Source organism: Xiphias gladius, chromosome 20, assembly GCF_016859285.1.
Source record: "Xiphias gladius isolate SHS-SW01 ecotype Sanya breed wild chromosome 20, ASM1685928v1, whole genome shotgun sequence".
Taxonomy (NCBI): Eukaryota; Metazoa; Chordata; class Actinopteri; order Istiophoriformes; family Xiphiidae; genus Xiphias; species Xiphias gladius.
In genome coordinates this window covers 14,746,381-14,769,065 of record NC_053419.1, presented here as the reverse complement: position 1 = coordinate 14,769,065, position 22,685 = coordinate 14,746,381, and the positions used below count along the sequence as shown (strand labels likewise).

The window sequence follows — 22,685 nt, the reverse complement described above, 5'->3', positions numbered from 1 at the left end:
GGAGCTGATGTGCATGGCGGGATTTAGAGCAAGGGACACTTGAAAATGTCACACTTGTCCAGGTGAAGGAGGGTCAAGGGAAAACAAGCCTTCATTGTTAGAGAGATGCCAACCTTTGAACCTTTACAGAGAGAAGGAGAAGGAGGGAACCTATAATTAAAGCAATGTAGAATTGTAAAAAGTCTAGAATGAGATTTTTTATAGCAGCAGTAAAAAATAATGAGTCCCCTCAACAATAAAAGTATTCAGCACTTTGGAGAGGCAGAACAGGTTATACTGAAAGACAGAAAACTAGACAGGAAAGAATAAAAAGGCTAAAATCAACTATAGTGCTTAGGAAAACATTTATTACTCTGACTACAAAGAACAAAGAGACTCAATTTTCGAGTGTTGGCATTTAACATAGAGTCACAGTGCTGTATAGACCGAGGCAATTCAAAAAAGCTGCGAACATCTTTCATTTACATGGAAATTAAAAACTACTGTTAAAAAAAAAACTTTCCTAGAGTCTCTGTGTGTCTTTTATTACGCGCTCCACTTGTTCTATAAAAGAACAGCTACTGACCCCTTCTATCAGTTTACAAACATAATTGGTCTCCACTTTGGCAAAAAACTGTGAATACTTTTTGAGCTGGCAGACTTTCACTGAAGTGAAAACCCAACTAACTTTTCACCTCTCAAAAAAGCACAGATCTCTCATGTTGTGTCGATGTAGTTGTGGATAATAAAGCTAAAATTCATCTTCAACATGTTATTGTCCTCAAACTTCAACATCAAGTCATACTCAGTAGTAGCCTATTCGCAGTGTTGTTTGTAATTAGCTATTTCCCAGGGTGATCTGTGTTGAAGAGGTGAGTCATATTTTGTTTCATTCCGTCTTTGTATGTAGGAGCTGCTTTCCTGTTCTATTTAGTTTTTGATCTTGTTTCTTCCAGCAGTCTGCTTACTTGAGGCTTATTTCATTGACACTGAAATCAACTACCATTGAATCCTGTCTTGCCTGACATACTTGCATTGAAGAATTTGTGAAATACTGTGTGCTGAGCAAAATACTGTACGCCATATTTAATTAGCAAGATATAGTAAAAGGGAGTTTAAGAAAGGAGACAGAGATAGATTAAAAAGCTCAGAGCCACCAGAAAAAGATGTGAGACACTGACACTGATATTGACAGTAGGTTAGTCTCTCTCTGACTTCTCCCCTGCCGAGCCTGTCCTTGTTCATGTGACAGCTCAATTAGGCCACAAAGTGCTGTCTTCCGTCCAGTAACAGGAAATGAGTACAGCTGAGTCAGCACTTCTCTACCATGAATTTCTTATAGGTTCACAATAACATCCCTTTACCAAGGTACTGACTAATGCGAGGGTTTTGTTTTGTTTTTTTTCTTAAATTACAAACTTTTCACACGCCAAAGCACACAAACCAGCACAGGCAAAAGCATACCTACATGAATAGATATATCCAGATCCTGTCATGTGTCATATATCAAGGACGAACTTGAGCATCGGTTTGAAATGTTGCCCTACTTTGTCATTGCATCAGCGGCCCTGTCATTCATGCTCGAGACGATGCTATGCTGCCTTGTACCTCTGAGGCTTTAGTCCTGATTCAATGTTAATAACAACCCAGGGCCCCAACAACAACTGAAGACACAAAGATACAATGGGTTCAGGAATGGAATGAATAGTCCTTAATCTTTTCTCAAAAGTACAGGATGAAACAGCAAAACACATTTTTAATCAAATTACCAAAAAAGGAAGAAAAGGCCATACTACAGCTCATGAGAAGGTTATTAGTGTATCTCTGTGTGTGTGTGTGTGTGTGTGTGTGTGTGTGTGTGTCTCTCTTTGGTTATCCTCTACCTCCCACTCCTTCTCTCTCTGCTGTAATAGGCTTGGCTGCTTATTTGTCACATTTACATTTGAAAACCTGTGCCTCACCAGCATGCAATAAGGCCAGGCCAGGGTACACTGTTGGTCTTTATGTGACAGCTAAAGTAGCCATTATCAGCAGAAAGGACCAGGAAAAGAGACCAGAGTTAATCCATTTTCTGTAACATTTTTTGTGAAAATGGGGGCCATTTTGAATAGTTGGGAAACTGCTGTGTATAGGATTTAAAGTTTCCATCTGGGGCGGGTGCCAGTTTATCCTATTTGATCCAAAGGGGGAGAAAGAGCAGATTTGATGAGAGACACACAAGGTGTCCTTTCATTTCATCGCTGGATTTCTTTAAACTGGCTGGTTATATAACTTCCGAAAACTCATCTTCATCTGTGTCAGCTGCTAAAAATCAGTGGAATGGAGCTCTTGCTGCATCATCTAATCAGGGGAGTACATCAAATTCATTGTGTGCATTAAGTCCATAGATTTGATGTCAGATGCCAATATGTCTTGACAGACAGGATAGTACAGTGTTATTTGGTGGCTTCAAAGAGGAAGGTATGGGGGAATTCAGTATCTGGAAGACTGCACATTTCATATTTCTAACAGGCCTTGGCCTCTGTTTAATATATAATAACCTGAAATGCTCAGTGCACGTAAATCATGATGGCAAGAGACATCCATCAATTACACACAATCATTGGCAGGCTGATCCATGCAGGCTCAGGAGGGGCAGGGAAATAAATGCTCAATGCACAGAGAAAAAAAATTGAATGAAAATGCAAAAGAGGGGGGGCACAAAAGAAACTAAAAAGTGACTCAATCTGTTTTCTTGGGAAATGCTTACATATGCAGTAATTGATGCAGTGATTTTTATTTATGGCTAACTCAATAAGCACACTAATTTGGGAGCTTGTAAATATGGGAACGTAGAAAAATAAACTGGTAAGACTCATTATTTCTCTCATGGAAAAGAAGGAGAGAGGTACTGATAAAGAAAAAACAGCATTCAAAATCACTTTTCTTGTGATACTTAAAAGAACATCCATCACTTACAAATGATACGGCATATTTTAAAAAAGGAAAATCCTCCATCTCAGAGACTCACAAACCCTTAACTGGAAAACGACAGTATCCATTTGTTATTTTGTTGTTACTCAACTAAAACTGCCAACTTGCCAGTTCGCTTTGTTTTCAGTTTCCCCCATTAAATTGGTCTAACATCAAATTCCGAAATACATTTTAACTCTTAAGATGTGAAGTCTGGTGCTATTAAATGGCTCTAGAGGTGTATCTCTACTCATCTGTTTTTTGGGTAAGATAATCATTATTATTCCTCATAAATACTGACTAGAAAGAAGCAAAGTAATGCTTTAAATGAGATTGAATTTAATTAATATCCTTTTAAAAGTACAATTTTCTTTCCCTCTTTCACTTTATTTCTTTAATACTCTTTATTCTTTCAATATTACAGTCTTTTCCCTTGTTCTTCTCTTCTCTCCCCTTCCACCCTCCATCCGTAACTTTTCTCTGCCTCTTCCTTTCTGTCTGCCTGACTCAGGCATTGCCTGAAACCCCAGTCAGTGGCGCAGTAACTAACCCTACACAGGGAGTGTGACTGTCAAACACAAGGTAGCAAATACACAAAAGCTGAACAAAGAAGAAATTTAGCTCAAACCACTCCAGTCAGTAGTTACACATCTAAACTTGTCAAGTCACTTTAAACTTCCTCACTGCAAACTGGGCCATTTTCTGTTACTATTAGGCAGCAAAAAATACATTTGTGTTCCAGTTGTTACTAGCCTCAGTGTGTGCGTGTGTCTGTGAAGTTGTTTAGAAGTCTTTTTGTTCATTGTTTTTCTTTCCCAGTCTCTTGAACAGTCTGAAGACATCTGACAAGATTAATAGGTGGAAAAGGGGGGAAGAAGTTGCAACTACTTCCATATTTAAAATACATCATTAAAGTCTTCTGCTAACACACATGTACACAGTACACAAGTACTGTCAAACTCTTTACTCAACACATATATCTTGGAAAGAACTGGAGGTTTGATTTGTAGAAGGGAAAACTATGCTTCAGATAAGCTACCAATGCCCAAGGGGAAGTGAAAGCATTATGACCTGACCAGGTTGGTTGCTGTAACTTATTTTTTGGCAGTGAAAAATCTTTCCCTCGGGGTGTCCACAGACACACTCTACCAACTAATAGGAGCTTTCTGGAAAAAGTCGAGCTCATGGCAAAGTTTGACCCAATTCTGAAAGGGCACTCTCTCACAATAAACTCATTGAGTGGTCAAGTGGGAGGATCATGCACAGTAACGCCACATATTATCAGAAATCCAATCATCTAACTATCATTTTCTGGTTTACAAGCTGGAATGCCTGATGTCAGACATGCCTAGCAGGACACGTTACAATGGACCAAACAGAGACAATGCAAATAATTCAGAATGACCCAAAGAGGAAAGCTTGTGATCTCTCATTTTGACTAATCTTCAAGAACTAAATATATTCTTAAAGACAGCAGAGGTCAGGCATATGACTGTGGTGCCAATATGAGAGGGATGGGAGGGAGGTCCAAGCAAATTTTGGAGTCGTAGCCAAGAGGCTTATCTGTTTCCATGTGGGTCAGATCTGGGTGTAGCAAATGCAGCTAAAAGCTGCCGCGACGCCTTGGGTACCCCTGTTTTCTATTTCCAGAAAGTGATGGGAATGTATGACGTAGGTATGACACTAAAATTATCTACAGAAACGACAAAATGGGACAGCTAGATGAAGAGACTTATGGAGTGGAAAGAGAACATAAAATTTGAAGCACCGTCCCTGGCCGATACTGAGGTTCCTTCTGAGGGGCCAGTGCTTCAAAAGGCAGGCCCAGCTCTAAGGTGCATCTCTCTTGATAAACTAAATGTAGATATAATTTGTTTTCCTCCATTCGTTTCCTCCAATATCAGCAGTTCTCTTGCATATTAAAGCAATCATTTTTTGTAGTACAACAACATGGTAACTTCCCAATAAAAATACACATTTCTCTGATGTTGTACTACTAAGTGTGTAAGTTAATCCTCCAAATAGGCCTCAGTCAAAGTCAGCCAGAGTCAAAACTTCCCTCCCCAGATCTCCTCCTGAAACACCAATACATGTATTGCAGGCACAAAATACAAAACACACCCCAACAACTGTAACTGCACCTCTGTAATTCCTTGTTATTAATTCCCTTAATATCCATATTCATTTGTGTGGAAAGGTAAATACTGGATAATGGATGAGGCTTTAGTGTTAGTGTTAGCAGTGCAGGTGCACCGTCCTCTAGTCTGCCTAATAAATTAATCAGGGTGTCACCAGATAAGGAGGGGCAGCCTCATTACCAGACCAAAGGACTCACTGCAACATCTGAGCCCACTTGCACTGCGAGTAATATTCTTCTCATGTTAGACATGCTGCTGGATCGAGTGTCTCTGCTGTCAGAAATACTTGACACAATCCTTTGTTCAACACATTTCTTTACAGTCACCGTGATAAATAAAGAAGACAAATAAATGCAGATACAGACCGACACTCATTTTCAGTCTTTTGGTTGATGCTGTTATGGATGCATGTCAAAAACCTCTTAAACAAACTATCACATTATACAGTCTAAAACTACAGTCAAACTTCCTCCACAAAAAAAAGGAATTCACCTCACCATGGGTAGTGAGGAGGAAGGACGATGTCTGAGGAGAGTTGTCAGGGGCCTTCCGCAGGTAAGCTCTGAGACAGGCCATTTTGGAGAGGGCATGCTGGGTTCTGCTGCAGACTAGATGGTTTCAGCAGCTATAAAGAAGGGAAGAAACGAAACCTGATGCCTGTTTGTGTGTGTGTGTGTGTGTGTGTGTCTGTGTGCGTGTGTGTGTTTGCATTAATTTAAAGTGAAAGATAGGCAGCACAAAGAAAAGAGATGTTTTAACATGTTTAAAAAATGCTCAGAAATTTGTATCAACTATGTATTTTTCAGAGTTTCAATTCATACTTCATAGAGTGGTAGGATGTGACCTGTTGGCATGTCTGGCAATGACAGTGCTCAGCTGTTTTGTTTTCCAGGAATCTGTCAGCTCCAGTGGTCAAGGCTAGTTCACAACAACTGCTGGAATTCACCATTTTTATCTGAATACAATATACATTTCAATCTGCACAATAGACTTATGAACAGTTGTGTTTTGTTACCCATGGTTTCATCAAATGTGCACAATATGCACAAAAGTTCAAACACCTGTCCCTATATTCTGTATCACTAATACTGTCACATCACAGCTTCTTCATCTACACAAGTGTAGCCTCTTGCCAGGATTTTATGATTATCTGCCCGAAATGTGGACCAAATGTAGCTTGTAAAGGACATACAGCCACAGCAACATTACTAAGTTTAGTTCTGGTCTTTAAGTCATCTATCCATTGAGCAGAAAAAAATCTAACAGTACTATATACCAAAAAAAAAGCATGTTTCACAGGGTTCAACTGAATATTTTAATTAATCCTATTTAATCTGCCTGTTGTGAATGAGCCACCTAAAGGTAAGACATGGTTTTGCATTTGAGCAAAAAAAAAAAAAAAAAAGACTGCTCTCTATTATAATACAGCAGTTTCCTGGTTTTCTATGCGCTGGTTGGTTTAGCACCATTTGGTGGTGACAAAGACAATAAGGGCTACATTCACCGTACTTGTTTACAACTGCACTTGGCATCTGTCAGATGGGTTTGCAGTCACGTGACAAATATTCACAGACAAGAGTACTTATTACATGTGAGCGGCCAAAGTTAACTTAACCATTACCGTTCAGGTTCCAAGGATTGATCTGGTGATTCCCAGGAAATAAAGTCTTTTACCATTTACTTTAGTGGTCAGAACTTTTTTAATGAAATAACTTATCAAAAATGTTAGGTGGCATGTTAATAAAAAGTCAGGTGATTTGCCACATATACACATATACAAAAGCAGTCTAAAGAGCAATGGTAAAAAGACAAAAGAACGTATTTTTAATACCCAGATTAAACAATCAGTGACAATGTATTGTAGAAAAGAAAGAACTAAGAGTTGTTGTTGTGTGTTATTAATCCAGATTATTAACCCTGATTAGAAAACTGCCCACCCACCAAGAACACACCCAAATCAAGGTTTATTTAAGGGAGATGTAGTTGACAATGGTAGTTGACTTGCCTTCCACCTACCATACACAGTGTCCATAGTCAAATCAGCAAGTATTATACACACAGCATACTAACAATAGCATTCAGTCAGAAAAACTATTTTGGGCTGACAAAAAATATATCTGCAATTATCTCTTTTTCTCCTGCCTCTTGTCCCTTCCTCAGGATTTTGAAAAGTCAGATTCATGTTCCTTTTTCCTCTCATTCTGTCTCTCCACGAAAAAAGCCCCTGATTCATTTGGGCCTTATCAGTTAGAGTGAAGGGAAAACAAAGGAGTTCCATGAAACTCATACTCTGCTTCCCTAAAGGGGAAACTGGGCAGATAATGCTGAAGTGGCATGGCTTGGTCATAACCGGGCTCCCATATGGCCGTCTCCCACACAGAAAAAATAAATGCATACTTTTTTACAACATTTACGTTCAGACATTTGAAAAATACATAAATATTGGACAGTGAAAAGCAATTTGTCATGTTTCCAGTACCAGTCTTTACCAATATATCAGGCTTTATTGCCCAATGTTATCGACTACCTTGCCTTCACCAAGCCAGATAACAATGCAGAGAGAGCGTGACTTCTTTCATTTTGATGGGAGTTGGACTGAAGCTCACACTATGGTACCTTGCTGTGTGTGCAGTCTCACAATAAGAGTATGTAACATATCATATGATGTCATAATGCATATCACATTAATATATCCTCTGATTATATGTTGGATTCTGTTTTTATCATTTTACGCCTTTTTCATGTACAAATTTTGCACCTTCTGCTAAGCCATGCTCTTTGCAGCTTATTGCATTTACATTTCTCCTTAATATGAATGTTTGTGTGTACCTAGTTTGCCTGTGTACTTAGTACTTAAGTAAAACCAACAAATATTTGGCATTTCTGCTTGAAAAATGACCCTACCGATTAATCAAAAAAGTTGATTCATTTTCTGATGCTCAATCAATCAATAAATCAACTAATCGCTGCAGCTCTACATATTTTATATATACTCTGATATTTTGTAACAAGCTCCGAGACGCAGTGATGTATAACGAGAGTACCAGTGGTAGAATGTTTTAGCCCCTGAATGGTCCATATCACAAGCAACGAGTTGTGGGTCAAAACCACAGAATGAGGAAGATATATCGAACAAATATTCCCATGTCCCTAATAGGTTCAGGCATGATAAGGAATTGCAGGGTACAGAGGTACAGTTAGTGCAAGGCAGAGTAGTGTGGGGAAGGTGCAATATCAGGTGCAACTGGAAAGGAAAGGTAGAATCCTGGGAGAATTAATTAAGATGCAGGAGATATGTAGGAGAGAGCGGAACATACTCCTCCAGCAGATGAGTTTTCAATTTGCGCTGGAAGATTGGGGATGACTGTGCAGTTTTGTGGAAAGAGAAGAGACAGGGCTGTGTGGAGAGATGTCCAGATTGCCACAGGGGACAGCTGAGCACCTGGTAGGAACAGACTGGGGAGCACAGCATGGCTGCTAAATCCGTAGAATGAGTGACACATTATATACTGTAAATCTATGAAATACACATCTAGAAACAGTTAAACAGAATCGACTGAAATACTAGACAGGGAACAAATGCGTAACTATAGAAAATGAAAACAAAGGCAAATAAATTTCAGATGAAACAGACTTTGAAATATGTACTGAAAGGCTGAAATAATTTGTTGATTGATCAATTAGTTGATAAACAGAACATTTTTGACAATGAATTAATTGTTTAAGAAAGTTATCATGGAAAAATGCATTAATACTCCACTCTGCAAACATTCATATGTAATAAGAATTTGCCGCCTATGTTTGCTTTACGTCACTGTAAATTAAAGATCTTTAGAGTTTTGGACTGTTGTCATAAAAAACAAGCAATTTGAAGACATCACCTTAGGCCCTTTTTGATAGGCCTTTTTCACTACTTTCTGACATTATATAGGCTAAATAATAAATCAAAAAATCATCAATAATTAAAATAATCATTAGTTGCAGCCCTACCAAGGTTACAAAAGACATTACCTTCTTTTGTCTGAATTCCTGTCATTCATATGCTGCTACTCTGGCCTGCCAAATCAACAGTTATGCAAACACGAAACACCAGTCTACCATTTTCCACATAAAACTGCACAAAAATGTATATATTGCAACATACCTGCACTGTAGGGTATGAGCCATTTTCTTTACGGGTTTACTTAACTCTTTAACTTATTAAATCAATGTTTATTGATTTTAGATATGTTGCAGGTAAATATTTATCATTTCTGTTAAAAAGGGGGTAGACATGGTCTGTACAGTAGCAGCAGTCAGTCATAGCTAGTAGTTGTAGCAAAGTAGTTGTTTGTTTTAGGCTATTGTCTTCCTTCACATAATCTTATGCTTCTGTGAGTTATAGTGCTCTTTTTCTGGTAGAAGGTTTGCTTATTCTCCAGCCCACTTCCAAACACCTCAGTCTACAAATCCATCTAGACTGGCACCAATGAGGGGATATTGCTCCTTAATGAAGAACATCTGTTCTTTGACACCAACATTTCTTTGACTTGTGGCCTTGTTCCTGTCTTGCATGTGGTCTTGTGTTCTGAATGTGTAATCTATTCATCAGAGCAGCCCCATGAATCTGTTATCCATTTCAGGATGACATATTGATGTTATGAAGCTCTTGAAGGGGTCAGGCCCGCAGACAGATCCACGGTGATGCTGTAAATCTCCAAGGTCTATACGACAAAGCCTCAGTTTTCTTTTGGGTTTATGGCTTGTTGAATTCGCAGTGTTCTTGTCCTGTTCATTTGAACTGTCAGTATGATTTACTGACTATTCTGCATATTAGTGCAGCACACTTTGCTCAAGGACTGGGAGTGCCTGTGTTAAGTCTTTCTCACTTACTGTACTGAAGTACAATTTTGATTTTCGGCAAATTTGTATTTCGGTACATGTAAGAGAGAAATACTAAACTTTTTACTACTACATTTATTAAAGAGCTATAGTCCCAAATTACTTTTGGGACTATAGCTATAGCAGATTAAGATTTTATAGACAGAGACTTCACTTTTTAAACTGGAAGTCGTTTGTGCTTACGACCACAACCATCAACGACCTGTGTTTCAGTCAGTACAAACAGCAAGTGCAAACAGTTTTGATTAACAAGCTCAAAAAGAAAAATCATCTTTCTCCCATTCTATACCGACAGTATAGAAAATCTTTGCTGTCTCACTTCAGTAAAATGAAAAAGGGGGCATTCTGAATGGCAGTACTTATAAATGCTAAGACGTCCAACCAATTTTCAGCCCACCAAGTTTTTTTTAACAGATTTTTTTTTACCTTTATTTTATTCTTTAGAGCTGCACTAAACCAATTTCTTATAAGTGCAGAACAACATGCCTATTTGGCATAAAACCTGTGCACAAGTGAAGATAAATTTAACTGCAATCAATACAAAAGGTGGAAAATTAATCATCAAAATGTTTGTTTTGCTACTTTTAGGTACGAAACATTCCATTCACTCAGAAAACAACTCTCACGTTTATCCTTTACAAACTGTATAATTTACTGCTCCTTTTTGTCGTCATGAGGTAAAACAGTGTATATAGAGGACTTAACTGATCCAGAATTTGATCACTCAGCTCCTACTATATCTGCAACACTGCTGACTTTGAGTTTGCATCAGTATGTGACTTTGTTCATGTACAATGTATTCCTATTTGAGATTATATCTTTATTATTCCACGGTCCTCTTAGTTTATCTAATTCTGGGCATCATCATCACACTCATTGTAACTCTCTATTCCCACCATCCTGTTAATTTTTATGGCTCTTTGATGCAGTAATTTAAAAAGAAACCTCAGTGGAGGCAAATTAAATAAATTTGTGTTGTTTTTAGAGAATACCTTTTGTTTTTATCCTAATGGGGAGGCTGGAGCCAATCCCATCTGACACTGAGCATAAGAAAGGGTACACCGTGTACAGGTTGCCAGTCCATCACAGGGCTGACAACATATACAACCATTCACACTCACGTCCACATTCCCACAATTCCCACATTCCCACAATTTAGAGTTGCCATTTAACCTAACCTGCAAATCTTTTGGACCTACGAGAGGCAGCTGGAGTACCAAGAGAGAAAACACAAGCGCGGGGAGAACATGCAAACTTCTCACCTAAAGGCCCTGGCCAAACCGGGGTTCGAACCCAGGAGCTTCTTGCTGTGAGGTGACACTGTGTTCACATTTTAATATTTTACATTAACATGCAAAAGCATGAGAACTATATAAACATATAGGGTTAATATTACAAAGACTCCCAGACACGGCAGGGAACATTTAGTACACATTGTAATTTGACGTTTTAACAAAAAACACAATGGCACAGCCTACTGGCCATACTATGAAATGCAATCTTGTGAGAACGAACTGTCAGCAAAATGCACTGAAAATTAATATATAGTATACTTATTATTCTTTACCTTGGACAAACATACTTCCTAATGTAAGTCCCACATAGAAATAAAAAAATATTTGACATTTACTGTCGGGTACATTGCAATTTAAAATACATCCAAAGCATGTACTTGAAATACTGGCTTGTTTCAGATGTGACAATGCACATGCAAACTAATTTCAGATACATTTTATAAATGTATATTGTATTTTCTATTTCAAATGTATTATAAAACTGCTAAAAATGTGTCTCATAGTAGTGTTAAAGGAACGCTTACAGTTCCTGCAACTACTACACAGAATTAAAAAAAAATGTCGCAACTCCACTTACTACTCCACTCTGCAAATAGGCTGCAGTCTTTCTGTCTATTTGATGGTTTGTAAGTGTACTTAAAAGTTGACGTGGGCCTAGGTGCTTCATCTTGAATACTGTTTCAATACCCTGCCATTCTCTGCATTTACACTATAGCCATCTTCATACACTATTGTATCTGGAACATAAATACTCACTAATTTTACTGGTAATGTGGGGAGCTGGGAAATCAGTCTGCACCTTAAAAGGAAAAGGCAGGTGAGTTTCACCCAAAGGTGATCTGACCAACCTAAGATGGCAGCCATAGGTAGATTGAAAGATTTTTTTTTTTTCTTTTGGTTGGCTTCGATGAAGCATGAAACATAAAAAATAAAAATGTTTTATTATAACTGTTTCGTTGAGATATAAAATAATGCCAAATAGATAGACTAAATGACAATACACCTTTCGCGTTTTTCGACCGATATGTTACCTTTTGCTAACATCTTCATTTGGCTGAACTCCCAGCAACTTTATTGTACAGCCAGTGGGAAACGCCACCTTTTATTCCAGCTAAGAATTATTGGTATCCTGCATCTTCAAGCATCTTCAAAACAGCCTCAAGTGCTATTCAAATGCCCTGCTGGGCTTTTTAAACATTTTAATTTATAATAAGCTAGGTCTGTGACTCTAGTTGTCAACGCAAAAAAAGGGTGGTGCTGCTGTCACCCATAGCCTACCTTTTTAATTTGAAGTGGGAGACAGGAGTTTTTAGGCCAAATGGGAACTGATGACAATGTTTGAGTGTCTTAACTGGCAGGAGCTTCTTTTCTAACCACGCCAGGAATTCACGTTAATGTTTTATGTATGAAGAAACAGGACCTTTGTAGCGGCTAGTTGCCACATTTGGCGGTGGGAAAGGACAAGCGCACTGCGCATGCGCTGCAGGCAACCTAGGCAACTACGTGTGGAACGTGTGTCAGCCGACGTTGCTAACGTATCCATTTGCGTAACGTTTTCAACGAAAGCTGTGCTGTGGGTGGGAGCTGAGTATTTGAGCTAACTTTCAGTTTCATTACAGCTGCATTAGCTGCGATAACCACTGTCATTAAATGGACATTAGAAATTGGTGCCAAACAATACCGACTTCAGTTAAATGACATGGATAATTAGTCTCTCCTCTTTCAACCCGGAAAAGCAGGTTAGTGGGGAGGAAACTCCTCACATGCTCATAACAGTTAGCAAGTGACTGCCGGATGGCGCTCGGTGTGTCCCTAATTCAGTGGTATTGTCGCTATATTAACCTGTATTTCACGGATAAGATTTAAGACTTACGAGCCAACCTTCACTGAGGGCGAAGCGTTTACAGGAAGAACTATAAAACATATCTGAATATCTGGGTTGCTTCGATTATAGCTACATTTTACGTACGAACCTTTGTGGATACCGTCTTCTTATAGAGACTTTTACAATCATAGTAAGTAAAATCTACAATCATTATGACCAAGGTTAGTAGTGTAATAGCTGTTTGTTTTTGCATCTGATCACTGACAAAAAGAAGTACGGGGAAAACAATAACACCAGATTCATTCACATCTTTGACAGATATGGAGTTTCTCCCAGTACTTGACCCACTAGATACACCCAAAGAAGGAATATGGTAAGTGACTTACAATTAAGCTGTGATACTTATGATGCTGTAAAAACTAAAACTATGCCTTGCGTCCGCTAAAATTTTGTTGTCAACAGGTATTCTTTGGTACCGAGGGGAAGTGCTCCGGGTGTAACTGTGGGTCACACCTGCACGTTTACTCCATCAGTAGGAGGAAAAGGAAGAATCCTCATCGTTGGAGGAGCCAACCCCAGTGGCAGTTTCTCTGATTCCCATATCATAAATCTAGGTAAAAAAAAAAAAAAAAATGCCAGCAAGGAATCTATCCAGAGATATGACATCTACATAACTGTGTTTTATAAGCTACTCGTAACCACATATTTACAAGAGGAAAAATTAAGTAATTTTAAATTACCTTGCATTATTTTGACTTTAGGTACATTTCAACCATGTTTGGGCTTTTTTGGATACCAACAGCTGTACGAAGACTTGCACTGAACGTAACAAGTAAAACTAACAACAAATTTCACCAAGGCAGGGTTAATGTATCATCTATTTTGCATAAAATCACAATTACCACTGTGAAATGTGCGATTTAAAGTATGTGTAGGGAAAGGAGGTCAATTTATAATGTTTTGGTGCTGAATTTTTTAATTATATCAATGACATGACAACAGTTACATCATAATTTTGTTGTTTCCGATATACCAGATAATCATGAATGGGACATTCCAGAGTGGGAGGGTTTGGAGGCACGATATGAACACTGCAGCTTTGTGCCAGAGAGCTGCCCACAAAGCCTGTGGGTGTTTGGGGGCGCACAGCAGAGCGGCAATCGCGGATGTATCCAGAATATACAGCTAACAGGTAAATCCCAATTTATGTTCACCAAGTAATATTTCTTCAGTCAGATAGTATTCAGGTGATTTCAAAGATAAACAAGGCTTTACTCATTGGAGGTGCTGATGTATGAAATCATCTGCTGCAGTGTTTTGTTGCAGTGAAAACCTGCAGGCTTTACCCTCTGACAATGATACATGATTGTCAGTCTCAGATTTAGATGAACAATTGGTCCAGGTAACCATACCACTTGGTTTTTAACTGTGTTTTGATCAATTTTGTTGCTGTGCCATGATCAGAAAGGTTGTTTGTACAATATATGACCACTGCTCTCTGTAAAGAGAGAACAATCCAGTCTGTCATTTTTTTATACTTGTCCAGACAGTGGGTCTCACTGGAAGGATGTATCGGTAAACGGGAAGTCCCCCTGTCCCAGGACATACCACACCAACTCAGCCTGCCTTGGTGACAGACTGTATGTCTTTTCTGGTGGTGAAGCGGGAGCTGCACCTGTGTCAGACCAAAAACTTCATGTCTTCGATACAGGTTTGTGTTGAATTAACCCGCTGCCTAACATAATTGTAACAAGCAATGCTATGAGGAGGTGGAATTACCTTTGATTTCACTTTGACTCCCAATGGTCAACAGTCATAATATTTCAACCTTCACACTGCACCAATATGCGGACATTTGTTCCCACCGCTTAGTAATCCCTTAAATTAAGATTACTTTGCACTAAACTACCCTGGAAATACGAACAGTCTTAATTACCTTGGTGTATTAAATTTAGTAGCTGTTAACCATTTGTGACCTGTTAGGACATTACATGACAAACCTCAATGTGCATATTTTTCTAGATACGGAATTTCTGAAGAAGAAAGATGGCAAACAACGCAAATCCTCAAATGTTTAGTGACTATAATAGGCCCTATACTCTTGGTTACAGCCCCGCAGGTGTTTTCAGTTATTTTGGCACCTGTTAAGGCATACTTTAAACATGCAGTGCTGTCATTCTGATTTTATTAGGGGAAAAAAATTGAGATAATTTGTTGGCAAAAATGACAAACTGAGCATTATGTGTGTTGGCCAAAACTGATATCAAAATTTTTTGTATCAAGTAGATTTTTTAAATCTTGTGCTAATTAAGACAAGTTATCGGACAACATAAATCATACTGGTATTTTTTTACAGCAGAGACTTTGACCTGTTATATCAGGAAAAGCACATGTATATTTTGATGAGTTCATTTAGGTGTGCCAGTTCCAAGGCCCTGATTTTGTGCATGCTGGCTCACTGGCGTTGCTTACAGGGACTTTTAAATGTAACGAACCCATCATTAAAGTTATTAGCTAGAGCTCTGCATTTTCCATGGTATGATTATCCTCAAAAATGTATAGAAATAAACTCACCCAGTAAACAGATGCATAGATTAGAGTTGTTTGAGAAGAAAGCAGTGAATGTTACCTTTCCTGTCTGATGCTGACTCCATGTTATACACGGATATATTATCTCATAACAGACTGATTCTATGATAATGTTCATTTTTCTGAGTGCCAGACTTAATAAAAGCATCAACAGCATTTTATTTTTTTTAATAGCTGCCAAAAAATAATGCAAAATCCCCCCATTGTAGGTGATTCTGCCTCCAGTTATTGTTCACAACTAAATAATTGTTCAAATGTTAACAAATGCTTAAACAGTTTGCATGTACCCTAAAAAAACTCAACCAACTTGAATCGTAAAATATTATTCATAGTGTTTCTCAGCAGAGTTTTACATGCCAAGATGTAACAACAATTATATCTGCGTATTAAAAACTTTTATGTAAATGTGTTCCAGGGTCTTCCACTTGGTCTCAACCGAACACACAAGGCAAACAGCCACCAGCCAGACACGGCCACATTATCGTATCAGTTGGTTCAAAGATCTACATTCATGGAGGCATGGCTGGAGACAAATTCCACAGTGATATGTACTCTCTCGACACAGGTAAGTCTGAACTCTCTTAAATCAGTGTCAGGGGATTTAAGTTTCCCAGCTGCCTTGCATTTACTGCAGATGATCACCATACAAGTTTAATACGTAGAGTGTCAGAACTTGGAAACTTTAAAATTTGTTTATCTGGAAAAAATAAGACTGTCCACTGTTTAAAGGGAGCATGAAGTGGGAGACAGTACGGGCCAAAGGAGACATGCCACCAGGGGTAGCAGCCCACTCAGCTGTGGTGCTTGGCAAGAACATCTACATCTTTGGAGGGATGACTGCGGATGGAGCCAGCAACTCAATGTACAGATTCAACACTGGTATACTGCTTTTAACCTATGGGACAGAGTACCGATTTGCTTTCTTTACTTCATTATGTGATACACATCTGTTTATATGTAGAGTTTGTATCCTATATAAATGAAGCAGCATGAATTTGTGCATATTTTAATTTAATACTCTCTGCTTGCAGACAAAAGTAGATGGATCCTAATGAAATTTGAAGGAGATATGCCACCCAACCGCCTGGACCACTCCATGTGTTTACTGCCATGGAAGCTGTGTGACGAGGGGCAAGCCAACAGCCCAGCTGCCTCAGAGACAATACATCTGGCCTTTGTATTTGGAGGGATGGACACCCAGGGTGTCATACATAATGACTGTATTGTGACTGTGGTGACATGATGTGCCTTGGTGTTGTAATATTCATTTACTCAAGTTCTAATAAAATGTTTGTCAAGTACTTCATAGGTGTTGTGTATTGTTTTAATGGAAACCTTAAAGCTGGTCAAGAGGTAATTTTTTTTTTTGAAGTTTGTACTACAGATACTGAAATGAACATTTTAGCAAATACAGAGTAGAGTTCTGAGGCATAAATCTGGTAAGAAATGGGAATTTTTAATCTTTTGAGCCAGTGGTGAATATCTGTGTTGGACATAGTATTCAGTGATTAAAAACATTTAGTGGTCTATGCCAATTGTTGTACCCCTAAAATTGTAAATGAATACAAGGGACAAGTAAGCAACATTTTATATCAAACATTTATTTCAATGTCTTTCCAGAAGTACGATGACCAGATTCAATAAATAACTTTTAACATTGCCTGTGAACATAATGAGCCCTTGATCCCAGACACCTGCCCACCCACCCCATTAAGCCCCTCCCCACTACAGATCCCCATTAGGACTGCCTGAGAACAGCAGCAGCAAGCCTCATACTGGGCTGACGAAATATCTCCGCCTTCCAGCGAAGAAAACACCTCTCACACACTGAAACTTATTTCAAAGTCTTTCTGAAGATTCAGTATGGTTGCTTGTTATCGCCACCCCTTCCCAACCATTCCTCTCACTATTTGAGTCCATCAGTCCAATATGTACATTTAGATGCCACTACCAGAGGCAAGGGGTGACAGAAGAGTTGACTTCAAACCTGCCTACAACTCATCCTTCTCATCTTGCTCACTGTCGGCACCCTCAGGTGGGGGTGCACCCGCACTACCGTAAAGCTTGCTGATAATGGGTTGAACCACCTCTTCCAGCTCCTTCTTCTTGGCCTGGAAGTCTTCCAGCTCAGCATCTTGGTGCGACTCCATCCACTCAATTTTCTCCTCAACTGCCTTCTCAATGGTTTCCTTATCTTCATCTGACAGCTTGCCACCAAGTTTCTCCTTGTCGCCGATCTGGTTCTTCAGAGAGTAGGCATAGCTCTCCAACTCGTTGCGGGCATCGATCCTCTCCTTCAGCTTCTTGTCCTCATCAGCAAAGCGCTCAGCGTCGTTCACCATGCGCTCAATATCCTCAGGTGTCAGGCGGTTCTGGTCATTTGTGATTGTGATCTTGTTCTTGTTGCCTGTGCCCTTGTCCTCAGCAGTGACACGCAGAATACCGTTGACATCAATCTCAAAGGTGACTTCAATCTGTGGTACACCACGAGGGGCAGGAGGGATGCCAGTCAGGTCGAAGGTGCCCAGCAGATGGTTGTCTTTTGTCAGAGGACGCTCACCTGAAGAGAGTCAATAATTAAGCTTGTGCTATATTAAATTGTTCTGTCTACATACAAGGAAAATGCAGAGGATAAAATGTTTGCCATTAGATTTTTTTTTTTTTTTTTTAAATCATGTTTGGCAAGTTTACACTGCCATGTCCAAGTCTTACCTTCATAGACCTTAATGGTGACAGTAGGCTGGTTATCGGAGGCTGTAGAAAAGATCTGGGATTTCTTGGTGGGCACCACAGTGTTCCTGGGGATCAGTTTGGTCATTACCCCTCCAACGGTCTCAATACCAAGAGTCAGGGGGCACACATCCAGAAGAACCACATCACCTGCAAGAAATGAAAACATTTAGTGAACAGGATAAAAACTGAAACCTCGGTTCAGTGAATTACACTACTATATGGAGGGGGATGACTTACCGGTGTCCTCCTCTCCAGAGAGCACTCCAGCCTGCACGGCAGCTCCATATGCCACAGCCTCATCAGGATTGATGCCTCTGGAGGGCTCTTTGCCATTGAAGAACTCCTTCACCAGCTGCTGGATTTTGGGGATACGGGTGGAGCCTCCAACCAGGACAATCTCATCAATGTCAGACTTCTTCAGGTCAGCATCTTCCAGCACCTTCTGTACAGGCTTCATGGTGGAACGGAACAGGTCCTGAAAAAGTAAAAGACATGGTAAATGAGCTTGTCAAACAATAGGTCTTTAAAAGTTACGTGGCGGTTGTGCTATAGATTGAATAGCTTACCATGTTCAGCTCTTCAAACTTAGCACGGGTCAGGGTCTCAGAGAAGTCTTCTCCCTCAAAGAAGGACTCAATCTCAATGCGGGCCTGGTGCTGGGCGGACAGTGCCCTCTTTGCTTTCTCAACCTCACGGCGCAACTTCTGCACAGCACGGTTGTCTTTGCGCACATCTTTGCCAGTCTTCTTCTTGTACAGCTTGATGAAGTGCTCCATGACGCGCTGGTCAAAGTCTTCACCTCCCAGGTGAGTGTCACCATTGGTGGCCACCACTTCAAACACACCATTGTCAATGGTCAGGAGGGAGACATCGAAGGTGCCACCACCCAGATCAAACACAAGAATGTTCTTCTCGCCATCCCTCTTGTCCAGACCATAAGCAATGGCAGCAGCAGTTCTAAAACAGAGTTATGGTTGTCTATTATTATCAGGAAAGGGAGGTAAATATTTTCATAATTTCAGAAAGGGACCACAGACTTAAATTACATCACTTGACACTTACGGCTCATTGATGATTCTCATAACATTCAGACCAGCAATGGTTCCAGCATCCTTAGTGGCCTGGCGCTGGGCATCGTTGAAGTAGGCAGGGACAGTGACCACAGCATGTGTGACCTGGGGGGGTTTAGACTCAATTATTCACTGTTTATTTAAGACTGGGATATTCTTTCATGTATATTCTATGGCTTTTTTTGTACCTTCTTGCCCAGGTAAGCCTCAGCAGTCTCCTTCATCTTAGTCAGCACCATGGCGGAGATCTCCTCGGGAGCAAATGTCTTCATCTGGCCACCACCAATGTCAACCTGGATATGGGGCTTGCTCTTCTTCTCATTGACCTAAAGAGGAACATCCATCAACATTAATATACCAAGTATGTCACTCAATTTCCCAAAGACCCTTAAACCGTACAACCACAACTTTTACGTCAAACCAACCAAGAAACTGACCTTGAAGGGCAGGTACTTGATGTCCTGCTGCACAGAGGAGTCACCCCAAGTGCGGCCAATCAATCTCTTGGCATCAAAGACGGTGTTCTCAGGGTTAGAGGTCAGCTGGTTCTTGGCAGCATCACCAATCAAACGTTCACCCTCACTGGTGAAGGCCACATATGATGGGGTGATGCGGTTACCCTGGTCATTGGCAATGATCTCCACACGACCATTCTTGAACACTCCAACACTACAGGAAAACATTTAAATATTGTTTTAAACATTATTTTTGAGTGGAATTAAATTTAAAAACTATCATCATTACATTGACTTCTAAAACAACAATGCCAAAATCGTTCTTTTCCTTACCATGAGTAAGTGGTCCCCAGGTCGATTCCAACTACAGTCCCCACATTCTCCTTCTTGTCGTCGTCATCGGCAACCACAGTGCCGGCCACCAGCATCACAACCCACAACAGCTTCATCTTTGCTTTTTTTATGCTCGGGTCTACAAAGAAATCTGTGGAGAAGAAGTACAGTGTAAAAAACGTGGCTTTGCTCTCATGACGCGGTAATGCTTGATGTCATTTATTGGGCTTAAGACCTATGATGGACGGGAAGCGTGGCCTTGGCCAAAAAAATCCCCGGAAAATGTCAAATGGATTACGTTGAAAGATTATGGGTAAACTGGGTGGAGACCCACTGCCTTTTTCGATTGCTAATACCACTGACTTTTTCCCCCCCCCTCCATTCGCCGGTAGCTAGCTAACCACGTTAGCGTGTCTAGCAGACTTGCTAGAGAGGAAAAAAGATAAACTACCGTAATGCATTGTTAAAAGTATATTCTTCTTGCATGGTATATTGAAGTCATAGTAACCATCTTCATTTAAAAAGTTATGGTAAATCTCGGGTAAATGCATCACTTTCGTCATACGTTAGCTTAGCTGCCTTTATCGTTATGAAAATGTGTTAAAATGACGTTCAACGTTGTAGAAAATATACAATATTACGTTGCCGTATTTCCATATTCACAACAATGTTTATACATACCTCAATCGAAGTATTGTCAGTGATTTGACGGCCTTGACGTTGCCTCAACGTGTACTCTCTCGTTTCAAAGCGTTTCTCTACTTCTCATTTACCCTATATTCTTGCTTCTTTGAAATGATGTTGAATGAACGGTGCTCTCTCCATATATAAGCCGTCACTTCTTCCCCGTCGTGGAGGCCCACGATTGGCTGAGCAGCTGCTCGTTGGAACGCGCTGATTGGTTTCCACCGGCACGCTGGCCGCCGCTGATTTGCACACATCGGGTCAGAGCGACGTCAGGACTTTTGCCCACTCTGCCAGTGCTGATTGGCTGTGTGTCGAGTGGATCCATGAACCCAATTGGTCCGACGACACGCCACTCCAATGACAGGGGAAGGGTGCATTTTAACATTTCATACATCTGAAGTTAGACCTGCTTTTTTTTAAATATAATGACCGCATATGTAATGGATTGACATTGATTTTCATGTTGCTGTTGTTTCAAGGTGTATAACTGTGTGGATAATGTGCTGTGGTGTCATGAGTAGTAATGATGACTCACTACAGTGAGTAAAACATGTGCAAACCCTGTGTAATATGCATGTGACTAAATGGCTTAAAAGCAAGTGTTGTTACACCAGATAAACTGGATTTTTTTGGATGTTTCATTACTTAATGTACACACTTTAGGGTTTAAGGAAACCCTAATCGAAATGGAGGCAGCCTGCAATTTGACTATTGCGGCCTACTGTTGCAGTGATCGCATATTAACCACAGATTTACTGAATCATTTTTGCATACTGTTAGCTATACATAAGCAGGTTACAACACACATCAAACAAAATCACCTACAGTGCAGTCTCCTATCTCAAAAGTATAAATAGGTCAAGGTTAGGTAACTAGTAGCCAAGGCCAGACTTCAGTCTAAATGATCCCTTTCAAATGTTAAGACTTAAACCAGCCAACGTATGATTGTAAATGGGATACTTAAGGTATATATAATCAGATTTTACTTGTGTTTATTATAACTTTCACCTATTGTGTGTATTTTCAGCAAACACGCAGTCCTCTGCTGTTGTACTTGCAGGCCTACTCATCGTTATTACTTGTATGTGGTATCCTAAATATGAGGAGCACAATTAATTAATCTCTTATAACAAAAAAAAGATTAATTCACTTGTTTCCAAAACAAATAAGCTTGTTTGAAGAATTTTCTAGAATCAAGAGAAGAATAATTTAAAGGATATTATCACAGCGGTCTTTTTTATTCTGTCTTGACTAAAGATAAAGCCACTAATTTCTACAACATTCCCAAAATAAGTCATATTTTTGGTTTCAAGAGCTTTCAAAAAATCACAGGGGAAAAAAGAAAATCTGTGAAACCATTCGATTTTGTTGTTTGAAGGATTTCCTATAATAGCGTAGCACTGACAGTCATTTCTAGAAAATTCCTGAAACTGTTGATTTTTAAATCAAGGCCTTTATCTTGAAACAAGACAGAGTAAAAAGGCAGACCACCTGATTCTAGAAAATTCTGAAGAAGTTGATTTGTATGTTATTGAAAACAGGTGAACTAATATAAGCCAAAGGCAAGATTTCTTTCTCTTTTGGGTTTTTTTTTAATGAGTTTTTTTTTTTGTTAGGTCTTTTTTGTGTGTGTGTGTGTTTAGTTTTTGTTTTGCTTTTTTGCCAGACACGGGGTACATTTAATCTCTATTTGTGATTTATTATTTTTCTTAAACAGCCCTTAATGGTGCTCATCCTTAGGAGTCACT

At 39.6% G+C, this 22,685-nt stretch overlaps 3 protein-coding genes across 12 annotated transcripts in view; 1 reads left to right on the top strand and 2 right to left on the bottom strand.

Moving 5' to 3' along the window:
• rgs3a (regulator of G protein signaling 3a) overlaps positions 1-12,690 on the bottom strand; it is a 153,620-nt gene extending 140,930 nt beyond the window's left edge. For 2 of the 5 annotated variants that reach the window (XM_040156786.1, XM_040156791.1), the window contains exons 1-2: positions 12,524-12,690; positions 5,567-5,694 (exon numbers count right to left, since the gene is read on the bottom strand). In XM_040156786.1, the coding sequence (XP_040012720.1) occupies positions 5,567-5,645 (79 nt within the window). In that variant the 5' untranslated portion in view covers positions 5,646-5,694; positions 12,524-12,690. Of the gene's footprint in view, positions 1-5,566; positions 5,695-11,212; positions 11,296-11,822; positions 11,861-12,523 lie in introns of those variants that run through there. The other 3 variants (XM_040156787.1, XM_040156793.1, XM_040156789.1) reach the window with 3 other exon arrangements.
• rabepk (Rab9 effector protein with kelch motifs) lies at positions 12,089-16,960 on the top strand. Of its 6 annotated transcripts, none has more exons than XM_040156801.1 (9): positions 12,527-12,984; positions 13,200-13,260; positions 13,389-13,443; positions 13,533-13,684; positions 14,107-14,262; positions 14,617-14,781; positions 16,075-16,224; positions 16,389-16,538; positions 16,691-16,960. In XM_040156801.1, the coding sequence occupies exons 1-9, from the start codon at positions 12,940-12,942 to the stop codon at positions 16,900-16,902; spliced, it is 1,146 nt and encodes a 381-aa protein (XP_040012735.1). In that variant the 5' UTR covers positions 12,527-12,939; the 3' UTR covers positions 16,903-16,960. The 6 variants fall into 6 exon arrangements, with proteins under 6 accessions (XP_040012736.1, XP_040012735.1, XP_040012740.1 ...); XM_040156806.1 differs by having other exon boundaries at positions 12,528-12,984; positions 16,389-16,521; positions 16,691-16,807; XM_040156802.1 differs by lacking the exons at positions 12,527-12,984; positions 13,200-13,260 and adding an exon at positions 12,089-12,111.
• Positions 16,961-17,105: 145 nt separating this feature from the next.
• On the bottom strand, positions 17,106-21,128 carry hspa5 (heat shock protein 5). The gene is made up of 9 exons (XM_040156785.1): positions 20,932-21,128; positions 20,251-20,401; positions 19,900-20,131; positions 19,651-19,788; positions 19,455-19,567; positions 18,959-19,349; positions 18,630-18,867; positions 18,372-18,539; positions 17,106-18,219 (listed from the first exon to the last, which is right to left on the bottom strand). The coding sequence occupies exons 2-9, from the start codon at positions 20,364-20,366 to the stop codon at positions 17,651-17,653; spliced, it is 1,965 nt and encodes a 654-aa protein (XP_040012719.1). The 5' UTR covers positions 20,367-20,401; positions 20,932-21,128; the 3' UTR covers positions 17,106-17,650.
• Positions 21,129-22,685: the final 1,557 nt, after the last annotated feature.